The following is a 23218-nucleotide window of genomic DNA, read 5'->3' on the forward strand; positions in this document are numbered from 1 at the left end:
TTAGCAGACAACCAGTGTGTTGGTATACATTTACTCTGTTGAGGAATGTTCACACTTAAAGTGTACTTAATTTCACTAGGTTGCTAATGACGTTTCCCATTAGTGCTTCGAGGGGCTGGAGGGATGGCTCAGCAGCTCTGAGCACTGACTGCTCTTGCAGGAACCTGAGTTTGCTTCCCAGCACCCATGCCGCACACGGCTCTGTAACCCCAGCTTTAACTGTAAACTTGGCAAAGCCCAGAGCCGCCTAAGAAGCAGGAATTGCCAGGTCAGATTGGCCTGTAGGCGTGGGCGTTATCTTGATTGTGGACGGCATAGGAGAACCCTGCTTGCTAGAGGAGGCGCCATGCCCTAAGCGGGAGGACCTGGACTTTATGAGACAGTGAGGCCCGAGGCTAGGAGAGTCAGCAAGCAGCATCCCTCCCTGGTCTCAAGTCCCCGCTCAGGTCCCTAAGCAGTTTCCCTCGGGCTGGGCCATGAGCTCAAAGTGTAGGACAAAATAAGCCATCCCCCCCCCCCCCAGTTTGCTCTTGGCCATAGTGCTTGTCAAAGCAACAGAAAATAAACCAGATGGTTGGAGACAAAATGGGAGTGGGGGAGTCTGCAGACAAGACTGTGTCCAGGGAAGGCATGTGTGTGGCTATTAATTTTGGAGGTAGAAAATATGAGTTTGGAAGTCAAGGGACAAAGTCAGTCTAGAAACTTCAGAGGGAGTCTCGCCTCCCAATCATAGGATAAATTGCTCCAATTCCTGTATCACTCTGACAGAAGTGTGATTCGTGTAAGGGAAGGGGCAGAAGCCAATTTACAAGAATGGAGACCTTGCTGGTAAAACTGGGCAACACTGAGGGAGGCCTTAGGGCCCTTCAAAAATGGGGCAAGGCTGGGACAGAAGACAGAAGAAAGGCAGAACTTGAGAGAGAGGTTCAGAAAAAAAGGGACATGGAGGAGTTTTCTGACAGGTAACAGAGTACACCCTACCTTCATATACAAGCTGCACCCTTTCTATCCCCTAAACAGAGAAGGGAGCATGTCATACTGCTGGGAGGAAACTGTGCAGATTCAAACTCACACACACCTGGTTCCAAAGCCTCTATTCCAAACTCTGTCCTTAGCCACCCTATATCACTGCCTTGTCTGCTGACAGGGAGCGGGGGTGGAGGGGTGAGAGAAGCTGGGGACTCTTATTCTGTATCCCAGAGGTGCACAGGGAGCCCTCCCCTCTCATCAGATCCTACCCTTGCCCCCCACCCCCCGTCACCTTCAATTAAAGTAGCATTGTGCATGGTTATCTTTTTATCTTTTAAAAAGATTGTGTGTAGGGGTGCTGTCTTAGTCAGGGTTTCTATTCCTGCACAAACATCATGGCCAGGAAGCAAGTTTGGGGAGGGGGGGCTTATTCAGCTTACACTTCCACATCACTGTTCATCACCAAAAAAGTCAGGACTGGAACTCAAGCAGGTCAGGAAGCAGGAGCTGATGCAGAGGCCATGGAGGGATGTTACTTACTGGCTTGCTCCCCCTGGCTTGCTCAGCTTGCTTTCTTATAGAACCCAGGACCACCAGCCCAGGGACCGCACCACCCATAATGGGCTGGGCCCTCCCCCCTTGATCACTAATTGAGAAGATGCCTTACAGCTGGGTCTCAGGAAGGCATTTCCTCAACTGAGGCTCCTTTCTCTGTGGTAATTCCAGCTTGGTCAAGTTGACACACAAAACCAGCCAGTACAGGTGCCTGTCCCAGTGTATGTGTGTGCCACATGTGTGCCTGACACTTTCAGAGGCCTGAAGAGGGTGTCAGATGCCATGGGACTGGAGTTGCAGACTGTAAGGAACTGCCACGTGGTGCTGGGAATTGAACCCAAGCCTGGTTTCTCTGCAAGAGCAGTAAGAGCCCTTTAACTGCTGAGCCGTCTCTCCAGCCCCATGCATGGTTTCCTAAGGAGCCTCATTCTGTGAGCAAAAGGGAAGTGCTACAGTGTCGGCAGATTTGGAAGCCTCTTTTGGTATACACTGAGCTGAAATCTAGCAAAATTAAGATCTTTAGAGATGCTTTACAAAGACAGATTTTTAACAACTGGGCCCATTAGCATCCATTATGACTCCTGAGCTGTTAATAAACCACTGCCCAGAAGAGGCCAGTAGTCCACCGCAGGAACAGGAAAGGCATGCAGGCTCACAGAGTCCCTCCTAGTTGTAATATATCGCATTTGCAGATAGTGCAGTCATCCCGAACCTCCTTACATTAAGCTTTAAGAGATTTCTTCCCAAAATAATTGAATACCCCCCCCAAGAAATGCATGTTCTGAAAAAAAATCCCTTTCATATGATGCAGAGAAAACCACAACATAACACAATCACCAGAACCATGGTGTGACCCTGGTGTGACAACTCCCAGTCACCATGAGTGAATCGTTCTACGTTGCTTCTCTCACCTCCAGTGTAGGGACAGCAACACTTGGCTCATAAATCTCTAGCTTGTAGTAAGCTCTAGACAAAGGTGGCACGAGGTACCTTACAAATGCTATCTTTCATGAACTGTCGCAGGCCACATCCAGTGCTCATTAGGAAGTGGTCTGTAAGTTATCTGCCTGGCAGACAAGGGACTGAGCTGTCAATCTTTACCAGAGTCTACCAATAGATGGTACATTGTACAAAGGAGGGCTCTTTCTAACCTAAACCTGGTATCAGAGTAATTTTATTATGCCATACAGTTTGATATAGTATCTGGATATATATTTATATCTTATTTAGATATAAGAATATATCTTACTTATATATAAAGTATATAGAATGGTTGGAGGAGCGAGTATAACCAGTAAGAATTTGGAAGCTAAGAAACTTCCCAATTCAGGAACTACTGGTACTGGTCCCATGGTGGCAGGCATGCCTGGTCTCACATGCTGGCTGTATGGCCTCAGTTTCTTCATTTGAAAACAAAGAGCTAAAGTTATATTTATGACACAAGGTTCTTTCAAGGATTAAGGTAATCAATACATCAAAGTCATCCAGGGCATCTTTTATCCGATACTTTTCCTTAGTGAGGTAGATCAGGCTCACTGTGCCCCACCTGCTTTGCTAAGAAATCCTATCTCATCATGAGTTGGGCATCCTCTTTTGGGCCCAAGGATTCACCCGTGACCAGTGCTTTTCTCCTGTGGACACCTTAGCCACTACAAATGCTCACCGCCACCATCAGGGACTAGCCAGGGCTCCCTGTAATCATTCAAGGTATCTTTAGAGTCCATGGTATTCTAGGATAGCATGTACCAGGGATGGGTACAAAGCAAACAGGAACCCCATCTCTCCAATGAAGAAAACCCTCTGAGTCAGGCGGTTTGGAGACTCAAAACTTCCACAAAGAACGCCCTTGACCGCTGTCTCCAGAAGAAAGTTTAAATGAAGCCTGGTGTGTAGCATCCACGGGAGACTGCCAAACCCTTCCCCCCTCCTGGTCTCAGGAGGCATCTTTCCACTAAGAGCAGCTCTCTTCCAAGGTCCTTCAGGAGGCAGCATCTCCCCAAACACACTGATCTGTGACCTGCCTGTGACAGCAGCAGGCACAGATCCATCCTCGACATGCAGGGAAACCAAAAACGAACGTGTCACCCTGTCTTCCAGGATGTGTCTTCTGCTGACAAAACAAAGCAGGCTCATCTCCCAAGCAGACTTTCAGACACCAACCACACACCGCACATGCAGGACCAAAGGAGGAGTGGCTCCGGGCATGGCCAGCAGCAGCTTGGTCACGGTGCCGTCTATCAGAAGGAAGACTAGGAAGAAATAAGAAAGACTCTAAGAGAATTGCAGGAGCCCGATTTCAGACAGTTAGAGGGCAGAGAGGAGAAAGAACATGGAGAGGTCCTGAGATGAAGAGGGCAGAGTGGGGAGGTGGGACACAGGAAGAGTCTGAAGGCAGGAAGTGAGGGGTGGGGAAGGGTCTCTTGCCCATGCCTCCTAGAGGTTAACTGTAGAATCCTGGGTATGCAAACTGAAGAAAGGTGTTCTCGTTTTTCATGAAGCTCTAAGACTTACCTGCTTAGGACACCAACCATACCATCTGATCACGGTTACGCAGGAAGTCAAGCAGGGCTCAGCTAGGAAGCTCTTGGGTTGGGCCATTTGCCCAGCCATATTCCTGGGGGCTGAACTGAGCTAATGATCTTCCGTGGCAGCTACCTTCCAAGAAGGAGCCTTCCCAGGACTGAAGCAAATTACCACTCCTTGCGAGCTTTACAGCATCATAGGAAATGCAGCCACATTCTACTGACCGAAATAGATCACTGAGCACTAGACCACCTCCCAATGGACAGCTGTGAGGATAGTGCTCCAGAGCAATCAGAAAGGGAGATACTTACACTACCATTTCCAGTGAAATCCCATCCCCCTCAGGAGGAAAGTTAGGAGTCCCTACTTGTGGAGTATGCCTGGAGATCAGTACAATGAACCAAAAACTCCTTCATGACGACAACCACCCTCTTCCTGAGCACCACCCTGAAAATCCCATGTGAGTTAAGCATCTAACAGACATTTGCTGAGAAACTGCTGTGTCTGCTATGTGTCTATAGATAGCATTTAACGAAAACCTCACTCTTAAAGATCTAGTATTTTAGCATGGCTAAAGATAATAAAGGAAAAACCAATTCAAGTAGTAGCTAAGTGACAAAAGGCAGAGGAGAGGATTGGGGCTGAAGAGATGGCTCAACAGTGAAGAACATGCCACTCTTGCAAAGGACCCAGATTCCGTCCCCAGCACCCACGCCATAGCTCACAGCCATCCATAACTCCAGTTCCATGGATCTGATGCCCTCGTCTGGCTTCCATGAGCATCAGGCCAAAATGTGATGCATATGAACTCAGACACAAAGATAGATAGATAGACAGACAGACAGACAGTGGAGACGGACATCATGGAGGGTCTGAGTAGAGGAAAAGATCCCATTTTAAACAGACAATTGAGGAAGGCTGTGGGGCATGTCAGATTTAGGGGGGAGGTCAGTAGGGCCAGATGGCAGGACCTCAGGAGAAAGTGGCAGGGTGCAACGTAGGTAAGTACCAGGTTACCAATAGCCAGTCAGCACTTTGGCTGGCTACATGAGGCTCAGTTCTTAAGAGAGAAGCTTCCTTGCCTGATAAATACTCCTCCTGCCTGCCTTGGAGTGGTGAAAGGCTGGAGATGACAAGAATCTCCCAACAGCCAACACATCTCCCCTACTGGATATAAGAGCACAGGAACAGTATTCTGATATAGGCTTGACACTGTATGACTAGAGGCCTCCCAAACCACGTCTGGAAAGAAACATAAAATAATTCTGCATAGCTCCAGATGGCTTTGAAAATTTAATTAAAGCCACAACTAGCCCAGGAACCTTCCCCATCATAATTATGTTATTGATCATTAACATTTAAAGAGGCTGCAAACAGGACATTGGACACTGCAATAAATGATCACTGTCAACTGGGCAGGCTCAATGAATCAGGTGCTTCTGGAGCCTTCTGAGACTGTCTGGTGCTGTCATTTAGAGGATGCTGCTCTGCTCTTTAGTGCATAGGGTACAGCAGGGAATAGCAGTGGGGGCAGGTCTGTACATGAAATTTTCCTTTCTGGGTATCTGGTCTACCCCTGAAAGAGTCTACTGCAACTTCTCCTAGCGCCCAAGGCTTCGGACTCATGCTATCTCTCATGGCTCATAAGTACCTCAGGGGTGCCAATCTCCTTGGCTACGTGACATGGCAAGCTCTTAGGCTTCAGTAACAGTAACAGCAGCTGTAACAGCGCCTTACAGCTCTCACTCCATGGCCTTTGTCATGCAAGCTGCTCTAAGTATGGTCATCTGATGCGCTCAATGCTGCTTCCACTTGTCAGGTGAAGTAGACACACCTCAGAAGTGACAAGACTCATCAGGATCACACCTAGCCAGCCACACCCAGAGGCAAGACTCAAGCTAAGATGCGCTTGTTTCTGAGGCCCGAGTGCTTGGCTGCTCTTTCTCATCGGCCTGCCCTTCTTAATCCTTTGGTAAGCCTAGTACGCAGGTGTCTCAGCTCAGAACAAAATGACCGCTTCGGCAAACCTTTCCTTGTATGCCTCCACATCCCAACTTGGATGAGGTACCCCTTCTGTGGGACTCCATGACACTGATCACTGGCAAAGCGCTGACTCAGCTCCTTTGGATGTGTCCTTGTCTAGACTCAGAGATCCTAAGAGTCAAGATGCTGTAGCCAGCCTGGCTGGATTCAATGGAAGGACATGATGTTTAGACAAATTGCATGTGGTTAGGTCCAGTTTCCTCTTCTGAAGAACATAACCATGGTGAGAAAGAGGGAAATTATACTCACTGTAGATTAGCAAAAACAGCGTTCCAAGCATGATCACAAATGACCCATGTCAAGGTTACTCCCTGAAAGAAAGGGGTGAACCTACTCTTCAAAGAGCAAACCCAAATGTCCTTGAGATCTTGTTTTGGATACTGAATAATCACGTCCTGATTTGACATCTAAAAACTCGGAGCCAGAGGTCACCTGAATGCCATAATATGCCCTGGACAGAAACATCCCCAGTGCTTGAGGTGTGAGGAATTTTGGCATTTCTCAAAGAGGAGGAGAGAACAATAAAAGCTGTCCAAAATGGGAGACTTGAGTATCAGAGTAACCATGGTATATATGACCAAGACAAAATAAACTCACATCAACTAAGTGTCACTCAGGGATTTGTACCAAGTTCTTGGTCTAAGCCAGGGGTTCTCCACCTGTGGGTTGTGACCCTTCTGGGGGGTCAAATTGCCCTTTCACAGGGGTCACATATCATATATCCTGAACATCAGATACTTACATTATGATTCATCACAATAGCAAAATTATAGTTATGAAATAGCAATGAAATAATTTTGTACTTGGAGGCCACCACATGAGGAACTGTATTAAAGGGTCAGAACATTAGGAAAGTTGAGAATCACTGGTAAGCAATAATCTCCTCAACATGCCAGAGTATGAAAGGATAATGTAACATACGGAATTATGGAACGCTCCTTAAAAATGCCTTAAAAGCATGCGCTTCATATGCAAAGTGGCTTTGGAAGAGCAGGCGTTCATTGACAGTCCATGCACTATTGTTTGCATGGGCCCAAAGCTGCGGGAAGAGGACTTGAGCTCTGCCTGCACCAGGTCTACTTATTAGTCAGAATGGTGCCAAGGGGTAAGAGACCATGAAAACCTGGGAGGAAAACTCCCAGCAATACCAAATCTGGCCAAGAGCCAACTGAGGAAGAGGAGCAGCAGCTGTAAAGTTAGAGCCCTCAGGCCCTCCTCAGCCTCCCTTCCAACTAGCCACAAGAGCTGCCTGCAGGCAAAGAGGAGAACTGACTCTCTGCTTCCAGAGGGCTAATTTATATAGACTGAGAAGGGAAGAGGGAGCAGCAATCCCTGCCTGGGGGATCAGAAGCAGAGTCATGGAAACCCAAGCCCTGAGAAAGAGAGGCTGTGAAGCAGTAGAACCTGTCTGTCCGTCTGCCTGGGGCACCACTCCCAGCAGCTCTCTGTTCACAGACTGCCCTTTAGAAAGGACAGACGGGAGGGGAGGCGGGCATTTATTTCTGACTGACAGTCGAGCTGGAGAGACAGGAGACTGGAGAGCGGCCAACTGTCTTTCCTCTACAGAGCGTCCATGCGGCCAAGGAGCAGTCTGGTCCAAAAGACTTCAACAGCCAGCGGCACGATGTCGCTACGCCTAGGACTGCAGAAAATCAGCTCCTGGAGAGCAGTGGGCAGAGGCCTGACTCAGTCTGGATCTGTCCAGGCCCAAAGGCTGGCGTGGGAGCCGCCAGAGCATGGCAGAGCATGGATGCAGAGCTGCCGGGTACCAGCCGCTTGCCTGGGGCTGGAGCAGCCTACCTGAGGCTCCTCCTGAGCAGTGTACTTAGGGGCAGGGGGAGCGACCTGGAAACGGGAAGCTGGGGTGTAGCTCAGTGGTGGAGCACTTAGGTAGCACGTGTGAAGGCCTGAGTCTGATCCCCAGCACCACACACCCACCCACCCACACACCCACACACACACACACACACAACATGGTTAAGAAAATAAATAAATAAATAAATAAATAAATAAATAAATAAATAAATAAATAAATAAGAATACATAGGCATTGATCAGATTGTCACTCAGTCTGAAAGGACTTAGAGCCATCAAGACTGAGGAGTTAATAAACTCCCCAAAGGCAGAGCCTAGACAGTCCTATTCCTATTCACTCTATCTTCTATGCCTAGAGGTGTGTGCTAGGTATGGAAGGGTATTTACCACGAAAACACTGTGTGCATGGATGACTCAGCCAAATGAACCATGTGTTTATCCATTAGCAGGCAAAACCTAGGGCATCGGGGTCACACCCTGATCAGTCCTAATTCTTAACCAATGTCAGTTCCGTCATTTCAACATTTACAGCTCACACCGTCCAAACACTGGCACTGGTCTCACATTTGGCAAGTTTGAGAAACCCAAAATTTAAATTTTAAAAATGGTGATACTAAATCCCAAGGGCACGCCGAATGTAAAACCATATATAAAAATAAGTGTCGAGAGAACTAAATGTGGGCAAAGACGATATGCCGGAGTCAGCATCGTTGTAGAAATTCATGGGAGATGAAGGTAATTTTAAAGTATAATTTTAAAGCAATTACATAAGATGAAACACGATTTTTTTTTAATTAAAGCTGATCAGATGCATCACTCCTGACTCATGCACATGCTGCTCGGCAAATCTGGGAAAACGTAGAAATATTAAGAGATAACCCCTAAATGATTTCTCACGGGTTCTTTCATCCAGTGCAACCAACCTAACATGTTATCTGATGTACAAGGGAGTCGTTTTGAAAACGGTCTATCCACCCACCGCACCTGAGCCCCATCAGCCTAGACTGGAATCTCTATGCTAGTCACAGCTACGGTTTATATTTTCTGAAAGCACTGCCAGTCTGCCTGCCTTCTTTCTTGTCACTAAACGCAGGTACAAATTTCATGCAGATTTCCCATGTTGCTATCAATAACCTTGGGTATACATTCCTGCTGATAAAGTGTTGGAATTAGAGTCAAGAATTATGCTTGAAAGAAAAAAAAACAAAACTGTTGCTTTTACTGATGCTCAAATTTCATTCTCTGCTGAAAAACCACCAAATGTAATGTCTCTGTTAAGAAATGACAGCTTTGTTTAGTTAAAAGTTTAATGCATGACAGAAGTGTTTTACAATTATGAAGTAAAATATATCAGCAGATATTAAGAATTGTCCCATAAATCAAAAACTAGACCAGTGTTCTCCAAGCCCACGAAGGTGCCTCTGAGTTAGCACCGACTATGGCCTCCTCACAGAGAACAGAAGTTTCTTTTTTCTTTTTTTTTTTTTTTTTTTGGTTCTTTTTTTTCGGAGCTGGGGACCGAACCCAGGGCCTTGCGCTTCCTAGGTAAGCGCTCTACCACTGAGCTAAATCCCCAGCCCCGAACAGAAGTTTCTTGTTCCATTCACAGTCCACGGTGGGCCCGAGACTGGCAGCTGGGCGGAGCCCGAGCACGCCCTAACCCTGTGAATCTTTGTAGACAAGGACAGTACAGTCACAGGAGTGCTACCAACAACCCGGCCAATTATCCAGTCACAACTCAGATTCAAGGAACTGTCTGGAACCACTGCTCTGCCTAGTAAGCTGTGTCAAGTGGGACTGACTAGAGCTCTGAGATCCTAATTAGGCCTCACCGAGGCCATGAGGGTTGAGTTGTGTTATTTGAGGCTGTAAATCTGCACGACTTTTCATGAGGCTCGGGCAGAGCAGGGATCAGGCACTGGATCTGTTAGGAAACCAGTTCCTGATTCTCTTCCTTATAGACAGGAGACAGAGCCCAGGACCTTTCCTTTAGCATGATGATTCGCTCCTTCTAAGAGGATGCAGAGTGGAGATGAACTGGCGTTGAGCCTTTCCCTTAAACATTCCTGATCTCTACACTGGGAGTTGGCTGACCAGTGAATGAATAGGTTCAGAGAGACAAGAGTTCTATATCATGTTCAAAGACAAGGCCCCGCCCACACAGACACTTCTTGTTCAGCAGTGAGGCCCCACCCATGTAGACCTGGAGAAATCACTACTCCCCTGTTTTGGCTTGTCTGTTGGATTCCAAATCTACCTTTTAGAAATATAGGGGAAATTTTTTTTTTAAATATTGGATTTAAAGTCAAATTAGCCCGGATTGAAGACGAGACCTTGTCATAAACAATTACTTGCTTAACTGGCTACCAGTTACTGGCTACTAGTAACATCTTCTGTGTCTTGGGCCCCTATACTTAAAATCAAGGGTGGAACAATTCCCATCTGAAGGAGCTGACTGAAGGGTCTTCATGCCTTGGAGATGGTTTGGGAGTTCTCGTTAGGTTTCATATGCCAGAACGTTGGTTCCTCAGTGTGACAGTTTTGAGAGGAGATGGCCCAGTCCAACTGAATTAGGTCATAAGAGCAATCACCCTCAGAAGGGATTAATTAGTTTTGATCAGGAATATTTAGCAAGAGCAAGTTATGACTAAAGAAAGGCAGCCCCCTCTGCCTTCTGGCTCTCCGCCCTTCTGTCATACCATATAGTCTCTCCATCTCCCATCTGATGCCATCCTCCATGCTGTGATACAACCAGAAATACCTCACTAGAGGCACACAAACTTAGACTTAGAACCTCTAAATCTGTATGCTAAATAAAACTCATTTCTCTATAAGTATCCAGCATCAAGCCTTTTGCCATAGTACCTGAAAATAGATTAACACAGGTTAAACAATATAATGACCACTAAGCACAAGGCCTGACCTAGAAAATGTTCAGTGAATACTATTTTTATCACCATTGTAGTTATAATTAATGTGTAGTGAATTAATGTTAAAATATCAAATTGATGCTATTTGTGGTAGTATACTACTACATATAGAGAAAGTAAGCAGTTCTCGTCTAATCTAAAAGATTAATAATCAACCCTATGTTAAACTCACAATTTAATTTTCTCTTGCACAACCACACAAAAGCCAGGCTTGGTTTCCATCACTCCTCCATATCTGCTGTTTAGTCAAGATGTGAAGACAGTGTTCCCCAACCCCTGAGTAACAAAATATTGCTATATTTAGAAATTGTTCCCGGATGATGAATCACTAAGAAAATCATGAGCAGAAGATCCTAGAAGGACACAGAAGTGCATCCCATCCATTGATCAGAAGCCCACTGAACACCTATTCCTAAGGAGACACATTCTTGGGGGAATACAGCCAGGAGGGTCTTTCCAGATTACAAAGGGGAAATCATAAGTCTACACAAGCACGAGTATGCACACTGACAGTTACGACCTGTGATTGCTGTCTTTTAGTTACTTTTCTATTGCTGGGAAGAGGCACTATGACCTATGACCGAGACAACTTACAGAAGGTTTACAGTTTCAGAGGGTAAGAGCCATGACCATCACGGTAGGGAGCATGGCAGGGAGCAGGCAGGCATGACGCCGTAGCAGTAGCTGAGAGCTCACATCTTATCCACAATAACAAGCAATGGCATGAGCTGCTGAAACCCCAAAGTCTGCCTCTAGTGACACACCTCCTCCAACAAGGACACACCTCCTAATCCTTCCCCAAAAGTTCCACCAACTCAGGACCAAGTATTAAAACATGTCCATCTTTGGGGGAGGGATTCTCATTCAAACCACTGCAGTTAGCAAGTGAGCGGACCACTGATATGAACCACAGGAGTTCAAGACATTTCTAGGACTGGGGAACCAAGGACAATTTGAAGGTAGACAGGAAAGTAGACCTTGAAGGCTGATTATGACTAAACCAGGGAAAAACAAAATGGAACTTCTTTGACAAAAGACATAGGTCATACCTGGGGACAACAGGTACAGAGCTTGCCTAGAGACAAGGGTTCAGCATGGTTAGTACCACAAACAACCCAAGAGGGCTTCCTAGGAGTGGGTCCACTTTTCCTTTAATGTCAGTTCAGGACACAGCTCCCAGTAGAATAGAACAAAATGCTGCTTAGTTACGTGGAATGACCTCTTTGTGACACTGAAAGCACACCCAAGTGTTTAGTGGTCATTTACGGTCTTTGGGACTATGGCCATGACAACTTAACCTGACTAGAGACCCTGTCACATAATTCCACCCTCTAGGCTCACTGCTATGGAGAGTACTACTGGCAAGTCTCAGCACTCTGCTCATCTCTAAAGGCCAGCCTCAGCCTCCTGCCAGGACACCTGCACTCAGTAAACAGCTCACTCCCTACTCTGCAACAAGTGAAATGTCATCTGTTTCTGTCCCTTCACCTCTGAGACTGGGGTATAGGCTGTTTCATGAATGAGTCTTCATCAGAAAACCATTTCTGAGAGGCGATAATGAGCCACAAGTACAGTCTTCACAGACATACGCCAACCTACAACCTGAGTGCAAATAATTCTAGTTGACTTTAAAAGCTGGGAATTAAGGAGAAGTAGGAGATAGGCATTAAGTTTTGCTATAGCCAGGAAATAGGGATAGAGCAATGAGATGAATGAGTGAGGTGAAATATTTGTAGAAGTACATGACCATGAGAGATACCCACCTCGCCTGCTACCTGGTAGAATTCCAGAATGTTCAGAGGAAGCTGCATGCTAGGCCCCTCAGCTCTGGAAATAACCAAGAAGCATGCCAGAGCTGGGTGGGTTGGGAAGTGTAGAAGTGAAGGGTGAGGGTGGGGCTGCAGTCTAGTGAAGCACATGTAGACATGATCAGAATGGGACCTCCTACCCATCAACAGCAACAACAACAAACGACTCAGAGATATACAGATAACCAGGAGATGAATACGTTTAAATTTAGTACTATAAAAAACAATGCGGGGATGGGGTGGGGTGGACTTACAGACATAATTAAGAGCCTCAGATTATAACCAGAAATCTCCTCGAACTGAGTTCCAATTCATCTCCCCCAGTGCTTCAATTTTCTTAGGCCATCTCTCCAAACGGCAGTATGAGCTGCCTCCTGGCAAGCTCATCAACTCAGATCAATGGCCTTGGTGGCTTAAAGAGGTTGCCATTTCTGTGGCTTTCCAATCTGATATGCTCCTACAGTAAAAAATAAATTCTGTGGAGACATAGATTCAGACATGTGCCTGCTTATCACACCTGGGAGGCAAGCAACCCTGCAGCCTCGTGCACACATGTGCTCCTTCCAGATGTGATGCCATGGGCAGGAAGAATTACATCTGCCCCCGCATCACCAGGAACCAGGTCTGCAGAGTGAACACAGGGGGCTTTGGCTGTGTCCTTTTGTTACATTGCCAATAGCAACCCCTGGCCTTGTTTTCCTCACCCTTCCCTCCTGTCAGTCATTGCTTTCCTCACCCAGCCAGCATGATTCTTTACCATCCCTTCCCTCCATCCCAAACATTGGCAGTGATGTAAGGAATTAGCACCCTTCTGTTCCTCAGAGGGAGAAGGGCAGAAATTGCCCCTTGCCCCACCCTGAGGACAGAGCCCATGTTCTTGAGTAAAAGTGACACCTAGGGGAGATACCCAAAGGAGACTCTCTGGATGGAAAAGTAACAGGACTGAAATCCACAGCTCAGTCAGAGGCCAAGCTTGTCGGGATGGATGGGACAGTGGCCTGACTTAGGAAGATGCAGGAAGCGTCTTTGGGAGAGGCAGAGTAAGAATGTGGCCATGATTAGTTACATAGGCCAGCACTCAGGGCAAATGTCAGTGCTGCCTCAACATTCTTGTATTCCAATGCTGTCAGCTTTAAAATGAGCATCACTGTTCCAACATCGGATGATAAGGAATCAGTGAAAAACACATCTGTGAAATGAACATCACAGGCCTGATCCACTGCGAGTTCCCAGTAAATGTTTGCTTCTTTGCTTTTTACTGTTTTATGACAAGGAACTAAGAGCAGCAGATGTTGATGTCCAAGTCAACCAGAAGAAGAGAATTCAACATGTGAACTGGAATGGAAATAACTCAAGTGTGGAGTCAGACGGTGGCTGGAACCTGAAAGCTCTCCCAGGCCTGGAAGCCACTTGGGATGGCCCAGCCTTCGTTTCCTCAAGTGAAACACCGGGAGGAAACAAAAACACTAGAGCATGAGTGCATTTACATGTCTCCAGTTTGGAGGGTTTCTGTGAGAACTGTGTGTAACATGCTGTCTACAGTAGAGCCTCAAGAGAGAGTCTGGTGCCGTTCAGATTTCATGTTGCCCGATGCCCATGCTCTGTGCCAAACTTACTCAGCAAGCATCCTCCCTGGCAGAAGCTAAAAGCGAAGAGGTAGAAGAACCATCTAAATAGTGCTGAGGAGGACCACAGAGATGCCGCAGTGAGCTCAGGAACAGCATTAAAGCCATGCCCACCTTCGACCCTGAGCTATAGGTCATGCTGAGCACTCTGGGGCATTTTCACCACTCAGATCACGAAGCCCAGAGCAAGTTGCTCAGGATTGCACATCTACAGACTTTGAGTCAGGGTGGTCCTCCCTGGAATCTGAAGTCAACCACAGCACTGATGCAGACAGCACTGGTGCAGACAGCATTCTGTAAGGGAACGTGTGGATGGGGGGAAGCAACTAGATTCTAGTGGGATTCCAGGGCATGTGAAGCGTAAGGTACTAACTAACTAGGTCGGAGAAAGACAGAGGCAGAGAGAGAGGAGGGGGTGAGAAATGGCATTAGGAGCACCCATGATGATCCACGGTCTGAAATAACTCACCCTTTCCAGCGTCACCGGCAGCCCGCTCAGGAACTGGTGAATATCCCACTGCCACCCACCGCTGAACCACACTCTACTGGCTGGCCACACTGTTGATGTCTGTGCAGTCCTACTTCAAGCCCAGGACTCTTTCTTTGTTTCCAGTGTTGAGTACAATGCCCAGTGAGAGGAGTCTCTGGAAAAAGGTTTGTTGACTGAATTAGCAAGCAAACAAGCAGAAGCAGTGAACAGTAGGCCTTTCCAACTCTTTCGCTTCCATGACTCAAGAGTGTGACCAAAAAACTTTCCAGACAGGAAGGGAAGAACATTGCTGCCAAGGAGCCCAGTGCTGTACGTGGTCCAATAGGAGGCGGCACTGCAGAGCAATTCTAAGTCACGTTGGCTCCACACGGAGAACAGAACCTGCTGGCTGTTGCCCTGTCTGTCTTCTCTGTTTCCAGAACAGACCTTTGTGATGCTGATGAAGAAGAGGAAAATCTCTCCCAGTCACATAAGACATTATTAAAGTAGGGTCTTTGATGGATATCTGTATAAAAGGATTCTCCCCACACGAGCACTGAGTTCATAAAATTCTTCTCCAGCTGAGTCTCTTTTCAGCTCAGTACAGCATGCATAGCCACATCTCCTTACTGTGTAGGTGAACCCTAGGACCTGAGAGCAAGATCCATCCATAAGGGATGTGAAAGTCACATGGCCCTACCATAGCTGCTTCCTTTCCCTGCAACATGTGGGACTTTCCATTTGGAAGGGGAGACGGGGGAGGTCGGGGCTCATGACCTCTAGCAGTAAATATGTGTGTCAGATGAACACAGTCCATGTGGTTCCTGCCTGCCACACCAGGGAACAGCTCGATTATAAGCTCCACTTTCAGTGGAAACTACCAGAGTGATAGAAGAGTGTCTTACTTACCGCTTAGGTGACATGGACCTACCAGAAACATTAACACCTCAAGAAAATTTCTCCTAAGACAAAGACAGAGGTCAGACAGAAGGACAGGAGGACCAAGAAGGAACAGAGAAAGTGAGGTGGGAGAGGGGAAAGAGCCACCAGCTTGTTTTGATTTATTGCATTTTCATGAAACACTAGGTCCTGTTTCCAGAACTCCCTAAGTACCCACTCATGGCTAGCTTGAGGGGACACTTTAGAGGACTTTAAAGAACACAGCTAAGCTTGGAAAGAACTAAGATCAACCCTCTGGCATCTGGCAAGGCCTAGAGCCCAGTCAGTCTGGCCATAGGTCCCCAGTTACCTGCCCAGCACAAGGAAAGCCTTGTGGTTTGTTTAACCTGCCTCGTATCAGCCCATGGGGGTCATTATCCCAGAAACACACACACACACACACACACACACACACACACACACACACACACGCAGCACGCACGCACCCATTTAATAAGTAGTTAAAGTATTCTGACAACTTTACAATTATTATTTTTAAACATTGGACATTTCTTTGTGGGTAAAAGTAAGCAGGGAAAATGATGAGGGGAAGAATTTTCCTTTGAGATCTGAAAGAAAAATAGCAGACTAAAACCACAGCGAGGTTCAAGCTTTAGCCAATACGCCAGGGGTCCTCGCGGGCTAGCCGTACAGTCTCAGCACTGCAGAAGCACCTGAGCGATTACGTATAAAGGAGGTTTTTAGCAGAAACTAGCTTTGGATATAAAGTTTACATTAATCATGAATGTGGTGCAGGTGAGCTGCTAGGATCATTGGCGTGGGATGGATCTGAGAACTAGAACCATGCGAAGCTGGTCTTTCGTGACCCCAGGGTCCTATTCCCAAGCTGGTGAATCCCAGTCTCCTGCCCAGTGTAGAGAACTGACCTCAATGCCACCCCCTGTAGTCTACCTACTCTTAGCTGCCTCTGTTACCCACTCGCTGAAGAGACTGTCTAGCTGGATTTCATTTCTTTCACAGAGTGGTGAGGCCTCATGTAAACCACCTTAACAGGCTCACCTGCAGCTCATTATAGACTCGTGGTTCTGTAGAATGGAGATCACATCCCTGGGAAAGACAAGAAGACAGTGCCATCAGCACCTCCCCGAAAGGGCTTTCCTAGAAGCCTGCTGTGCTCTGGGCCAGTATGGCTTGGGGGCGGGCGGGAGTGGCTCAGGCAAAGCTTCGGACCTCTGTAACTGGATGACAAAGGAAGCCAGCCTGAGACAATGGCAGTGTTCTGAGTCGTCCTCCTCTAGCTGTGGGCTTTTCTTCCTGGCCCCTCTCTGACCTTTGAAGCTCCTCCCCCACCCAAGCTCATCAGCTTCTGTTCCTTGTTATGTGGCCTTGCACAGATTTTCTGTGTCCTGAAGGTGGGCTTTATTTCTTACTCGTACCCTCGGATCGGGGATGATAGCTTTCTGTGCTTTAGAATAACAGGACAAAATTCTTTGCTACACACTGGACTAAATGGCATTGAGTTGTCTTCCAAGGCCTGCCAGAGAGAGAAAAGTGCCCACAGACAGGCAAGCATCAATTTGGCTTCAGCTATTTAGCTTCTGTCAAATTACTGGGAGCAGAGTACAAAGCCCATCTTCAGATAAATAGCAGATCTGAAGCAAGGCTGCTACACTGGGGGAAATAAATATGGCTGTGAAAATCAGCGAAGGTTTTGTCAGAGGCAGATAGGGCCTCAGAAGAGTCCCCTTCTCTTAGTGGAGGCCACTGTCTTCCTCCTCGGTGAGCAAGAGAGCATGGAGATGTATGGACCCCACCTTCTCAGAACCACGGAGTAGGCTCTTTCCACAAGCTAATGCTGTGACCGTAGTGAGAGCCTCCCGGGGCAGCAAGGTGTGGAAAGTCGCGGCGGGGTCACGTGGTCCTCTGAGATGCTTTCAGGGGCTTAAGTCTCTCCTCCTATTCAGACTGTGTCTCCAGAGCAAGGCCATTTCAGCACCTGCCCCTTCCAAGACGGAGTCTGGAGAGGACTGTGTTCGGCCAGCATTCCACTCTAGATCCAGGAGGACTAGACTCTGGGAACCCCAGCAGCATCTGCATCCTGTCACTTGTTGCCCTTAGCTGGAAGGAAATGGGTTATCATAGCACTTGCTGGCTTGGGGGCTCCTCCCTCAATCAAGGAGAGCCTTTTGGAAGGGAAGGCCGCCATGGTGGCTGTGAATCGAAAGTAATACGACAAGAACACCTCGCTGCAGCTGTAGGCCGCAGTATCGTGGGGGTCGAACGCGCACTGCCAGTGTCCTCACAGATGACCTGTTGTAAGTTTCCGAGGATGGAAAGCATCTGTACTGAGGATGCTCCATATTCCATATTGAACATTTTTAATGTTCTGTATTGTTCTCGTGTGGAATGTTTTGTATTTCTCGGAGTCAGTCACTGTACGTGTTCCCTCAATACCCAGTGAGGCCAGTGGGCAGGGAATGGCACATATTGCTTGGGCTGTGCAGTGGGAAAGCTTGTGAATGAAGCTGGGTCTTCTCTAGCTCATGGGAGTCCCCGGCAGGGCCAAAGGACAGGCCTGCCAAGCCAGTCGACTCCTTCCTTCTGCCGTGGAGAAAGATAAATGACGACATCAGTGTTCTCAGGATTGATTTCTACTCCCAGGATTTTTTAAAGCTTAAATATTGCTTATTGGGGTTGGGGATTTAGCTCAGCAGAGAGCGCTTGCCTAGCGAGCGCAAGGCCCTGGGTTCAGTCCCCAGCTCCAAAAAAAAAAAAAAAAAAGAAAAAAAGAAAAGAAAAAAAAAAAAACATTGCTTATTATAAGATTCTTCTGGCCAGGACCCGGGGTCAGCTAAACAGATGGCAGGGTGAGCAATAACTGTCCACAGAATACAGATGCTTTGGCCACAGCAACTCGAGCCATTGTGCTAGGTCATGCAGAATTAAAAAAAAAATTATCTACAAAATGTCTCTTTGCACGTGTGGGCAGAGTGCAGGAGAAGCCCCCACAGGACAATTGCCACCATGGTCCCTTCATCCCCTCACTCTCGTTTTTCTCCTTTCAACTGGCCTGTTTGCAGAACGAGCTGACGCAGTAGGAAAGAGGTGGCCAGGTAGCCCCAGTTACAGGAACTTCCTGCCAGGTACACAGCCTCTCAGCAGAACCCCAGATACCTGAGTGCCAAAGCAGCAGGCCCTAGTCCAATAGCTGTTCCAGCTGGGGATAAATGCCCACTAGACGTTCATTTGTGACTTAGCTATAGAACTGACAGTTCCAAGAACAGGTCATGCTGAGAGAGGTGACTGATGTCCCCAAAGGAGGGCCCGGTATGGAGGCATACTGTACTCAGTGTTCTAGCACAAAGGCACTCAGCAGGCCCAGCCCAAAGCAGGAGCCAGTGAGGGAGCACTGTACAGTTCCTCCCACGATTCTGGAGGTGCTGTGCGCATCTCCCTCAGCTGCACAGAAACGTAATCCTTACCTTAATCCCCGAGGCAGTCTGATAAACTGTTTTGCCTGGGAGAATATTGGGGTTAAGTAGCTTGTCCATGGGCACTGAACTCAAAAATGAAAAAATACAATTCAAACCTGAAATTCCTACTCTAAAACCCTATTAGTGACTTCTGTGCTCCTCTGTGCTGCTTCCTGAAGAGCCCTATGCAGAGCTAAGTCTCTCCGATCAGATGGCCAGCCTGAAGTGGAGACAAACATTTACCCCAAAGCTGGGCAGAGAGTCCTCTCCAGGCCCTCTGGTTGAAGTAGCAACTTAGTCACTCAACATCTCTGGGTCAGAAGTCCCACTTTCCTCCACGCTGGCCCTCCCGTGCTTGCCACAGCTTCCCAGGTTCCAATGCTCCTCTCGGGTTGTGTACTGTTCAAGTGCTATGACGCCATTTTCCTGTTTGCATTTTGTTTTGTTTTTGTTTTTGTTTTTACAGTTCGTTGCCCACCCTAACTGTCAGCAGCAATTGCTTACCATGTGGTATGAAAATCTCTCAGGCTTACGGCAACAGTCTATCGCTGTGAAATTCCTGGCTGTCTTTGGAGTCTCCATAGGCCTCCCTTTTCTCGCCATAGCCTATTGGATTGCTCCGTGCAGCAAGGTACAGACTGCTTAGGGTGCATGTCATTTCCAGTTATTTCTTCTCCTTTCTTAGCATCTCTCAGGTCAGCAGACCTTTTCTGTGTTGTTCACGTATTACACAGAGCTGGGGCTGGGCGAAGCACTTGCCTGCAACACATGCTCTAAGCCCCAGCACCACAAAGAAAGATGAAAAGAAAAGAAGGGAGAAAGGGAGGGAGAGAGGAGGTACGGAGCGGGAGGGAGGGAGTGAAGTCCCGGTATACAAACAAGAATAGAAGATCCACAAACCGGGGAAAGCCTCGAGGTCTGTTTTTAATTATTTCTTTTTAAAGAGACAGGGGTGATGAGATAGGATATTTTAAGTGTGTGAGGTACCTCTGAATGGATCAATAACAGAATAGAAGATAAAGGTACCTTCCCTCTCCAGGGTGCTGAGGCTGTCCTCTAAGCTCACAGGACACTAATTAGCATCATGGTGTAGAAACTGCCATTGCTCCCCAAGAGCTTTCTCTTGGTTACATCTTCTTGGGAGAGTTCATTTTACTCCCGGTTACATTGTAACGTATGTGCTTCAAGAAGCAGTTCCGAAGCTAGAAAGAACTGGAGGGTTCCTCACAACATCCTTCTTACTTCCCTAGCCTCCTCCATCAAGAGGTTCTTGTCTACATTAAATAGACTATGAGGAGAAAAAGGCAGGGGGTTGGGGGACATCCAGAAGGATGGGACTCAGTATTTACCTAAGGAAGATACCAGAAGGGCAGGAGTGACAAGAGGAATAGGCCCCATAGGCACTCTGACACCCATGATGCTGTGGGTCCCACCTTCCTCAGGGCCCAGCCATTAGGACCCAAAAGCACCTGCACTGCAGGAAGAGTTGTTACCCAAAAGACCAAACCATGAAGAAGCCTTGAAACAATGGTCCATGGGTTTAAGACTGTCTTAAATACTCCTAAACTAAGTTTATCTAGTGATATCTTTTGAAATGAATTAAGCTTAGGAAACCCAACACTCACTGGAAAAGAGCATGCCTCCAGGGAGACTGGCTCCACAGACAGCTTGATCCACTAGTGCGGTTGCTGCAGTGTGGCCATTGAGTTGACACTCCTGTCAAGTCCACAGGTCGGGCACACAGAATGATGGGTCCAAGAATTCAGGCTGCTGCCACAGCCACCAAAGCAGCCAGGCAAGGAACTCAGCACCTCAGTGCAGGTAAGCAGTGCCAGAGAGGGAGAAGGCTTCCTCCCCCACAGAGAGCGAATCCCAAGACTGAACTCTGTGTTTGCTGTGTCTGGCCTTAACATCTACTGAGAGCTCTGCTTCTATGACAGCCTCATGACATGGACTTCTAAGTTGAAATTCTCCAGCTAATATATACATATATACATATATATATACATATATATATATATATTACTCCCCTCCCCCTGTCCCTTCTTCCTACCCCAACAAAGCTGACTGTAACAGGTTCCAGAGCCCAGGTCCTGCCAACACTAGCAAACGGAGAGCCTCTGTCTCCCAGGAGCCATCTGCCCAGGGACCTTGGGAAAGATTCTACTTCTTCTTAAAGTTGTGGTAGGGCTGAGACTTAGCAAATAATATATACATGCTCAACCCTGCGTCTAAAAGCTATGTTTATAGGGAGGGCATTTGGGGATATCCAGACTTAGTGAGTGCAGAAAGCTAACATAGATATGGATGTCAGACTTACATTAACCTTCCAGGAGGTCAGACTTACATTAACCTTCTGGAAGGTGACAGAGGAAATTATTGCCGGATGATTTAGCCCTTGACTGGGACTTCCTTTCCTCTTTTCAAAAACTTGATTGACATCTGGTGCTCCAAAACCATTCAGTGACCACTCGAGGTAAACAGCGCTGACCATGAAGCAAACTGTTCCTTTGGCATATTTATTAGACTCCCAGGTCTCCGAGCAGCTGGGGAGCACGGTGAGTAGTGATTGACAGGCCTGGGTCTGTCACGTGGGATGGCTCTCAGTGCTACCACTCGTTACAAGGAAAGAGTCCCTCATTAAAGCGCTTGTCAAACTTGCTTTGAGGCAGCTAAGGGACAGATAAAAGAGTTGAGATATTTTTAGTCTTTCCTTTTACCACTTAGAAAGAAAAAAAAAACCTTTTCAAGTTTGGCAGAGATGTTGCTGGGAATTACAAAGAGGTCAAATCTTATGTGTGACAAAAGCAGCCTCTCTGAAGGCTCCTGATGTGCAGAATATCATGTCCTCCCAGGAGGAGGGCACTGCAGAGGAATCTAATAGGCCAATCTTCCAGTGAGGTCACAGCCTTGATAACTATTTCGGTAGCCTCACAGAGAATGGAGAACACAGTGCCATTCCAGGGATTCCATGTTCCAATGACATCATCATGTGCCCAGATGTTAGACCGCCATATTTGTTTATAAGCTGACTTGTAAAATGTCACTGCCACGTCTCATCAGCTGGCTCATGTCCATCAATGTCTAGTGGCTGTCAGGAGGCTCTGTTCCCAGCCCATTGGTGCATCTTCCTCCTACCAGCTACTGTCCTAATCACCAACACAGAGATTGTCTGACTGGCCTTCTGAGATGAACTCACTGTTAACTTCCTCTTGAACCCCTGAGCCTGTCTTTCTGTTTGGGGGAGTTTCCGGGGAAGGGAGTTAAATAGATTGCACAGCTGAGCATATCGATGGAAGTCCGGCTCACTGATGCCATTTGGAGAGCATTAGCAAGCAGCAGGTGTGTACAGGTGAGGGCGAGTGCAAACATGGGCTTGGGACTGGCCTTCCAGAAGCAAGGAAAAATAATAGAGATTCTGTTCCTCATTTCTCACTGCCATTGCCAACATGGCCGACACGGCCAGGAAGGCTGTTGTGAAGCCAGTGAGTACTTAAAAACGGAAGCATCCAGCTAAGTCGTTTCTTAACATCTTTATCCCTCTCAGAGAGTGCTCCTGTGCCCGAGGGCCTTTGTGGCTGACTAGCCTGTGGGTTAGCCAGCTTCAGTGCTTTGCGAATGCTCCACTAGGTCGTGTGCCTGCCAAAACCTCGGGCAGTGTCTCTTCAGCAGGTAGGGCCGAGGAGGAGTCAGCATCATGGCTCTGTCGAGGAGCTGCAGTCCAGTTAAAATTGTGACAGGAGAAGCCACTTCCTCATCCTTAGCCTTTGCTCTTCAGCTCTTGCCAAAATCAGTCCCGGAAGTCAAGCAGGAAAATGGAACAGTTCTAGAATCCAACCTGAGGTCTCTGCCGTGTGCCGTCTACCAATCTTTCCTGCCACGAAACTCCGGGTGGAAAGAATATCCAAGTATTCGTAGGAACTCCCCTCTCCATCCCAAACAAGCATCCAGTGAGAACAGGGCTTCAGCAGCTTTGAAAGATTCCGCCCTTCACAGTCCAGGCACCAACCAGAGGTTACAAAGGGCTCACCCCCTGCATTTGTTTCTACCAGAAAGCAGGCCTAGGCTACAGGAGATCACAGTTCAACTTCCTAGTCACGGTGATGGA

At 47.4% G+C, this 23218-nt stretch overlaps 1 protein-coding gene and 1 long non-coding RNA gene across 5 annotated transcripts in view; one reads left to right on the forward strand and one right to left on the reverse strand.

The window, feature by feature from the left end:
* Positions 1–23218, reverse strand: part of LOC102555284 (uncharacterized) — a 218096-nt gene that overhangs the window by 118890 nt on the left and 75988 nt on the right. The gene's annotated exons all lie outside the window — the stretch shown is intronic.
* The window catches only part of Trpc7 (transient receptor potential cation channel, subfamily C, member 7), a 121798-nt gene that overhangs the window by 43666 nt on the left and 54914 nt on the right, over positions 1–23218 (forward strand). The window contains 1 exon segment of the mRNA NM_001191691.3: positions 19577–19741. Coding sequence (NP_001178620.2) covers positions 19577–19741 — 165 coding nt within the window.

This window comes from Rattus norvegicus, chromosome 17, assembly GCF_021556685.1.
Source record: "Rattus norvegicus strain SHRSP/BbbUtx chromosome 17, alternate assembly SHRSP_T2T, whole genome shotgun sequence".
In the NCBI taxonomy this organism is placed as follows: domain Eukaryota; kingdom Metazoa; phylum Chordata; class Mammalia; order Rodentia; family Muridae; genus Rattus; species Rattus norvegicus.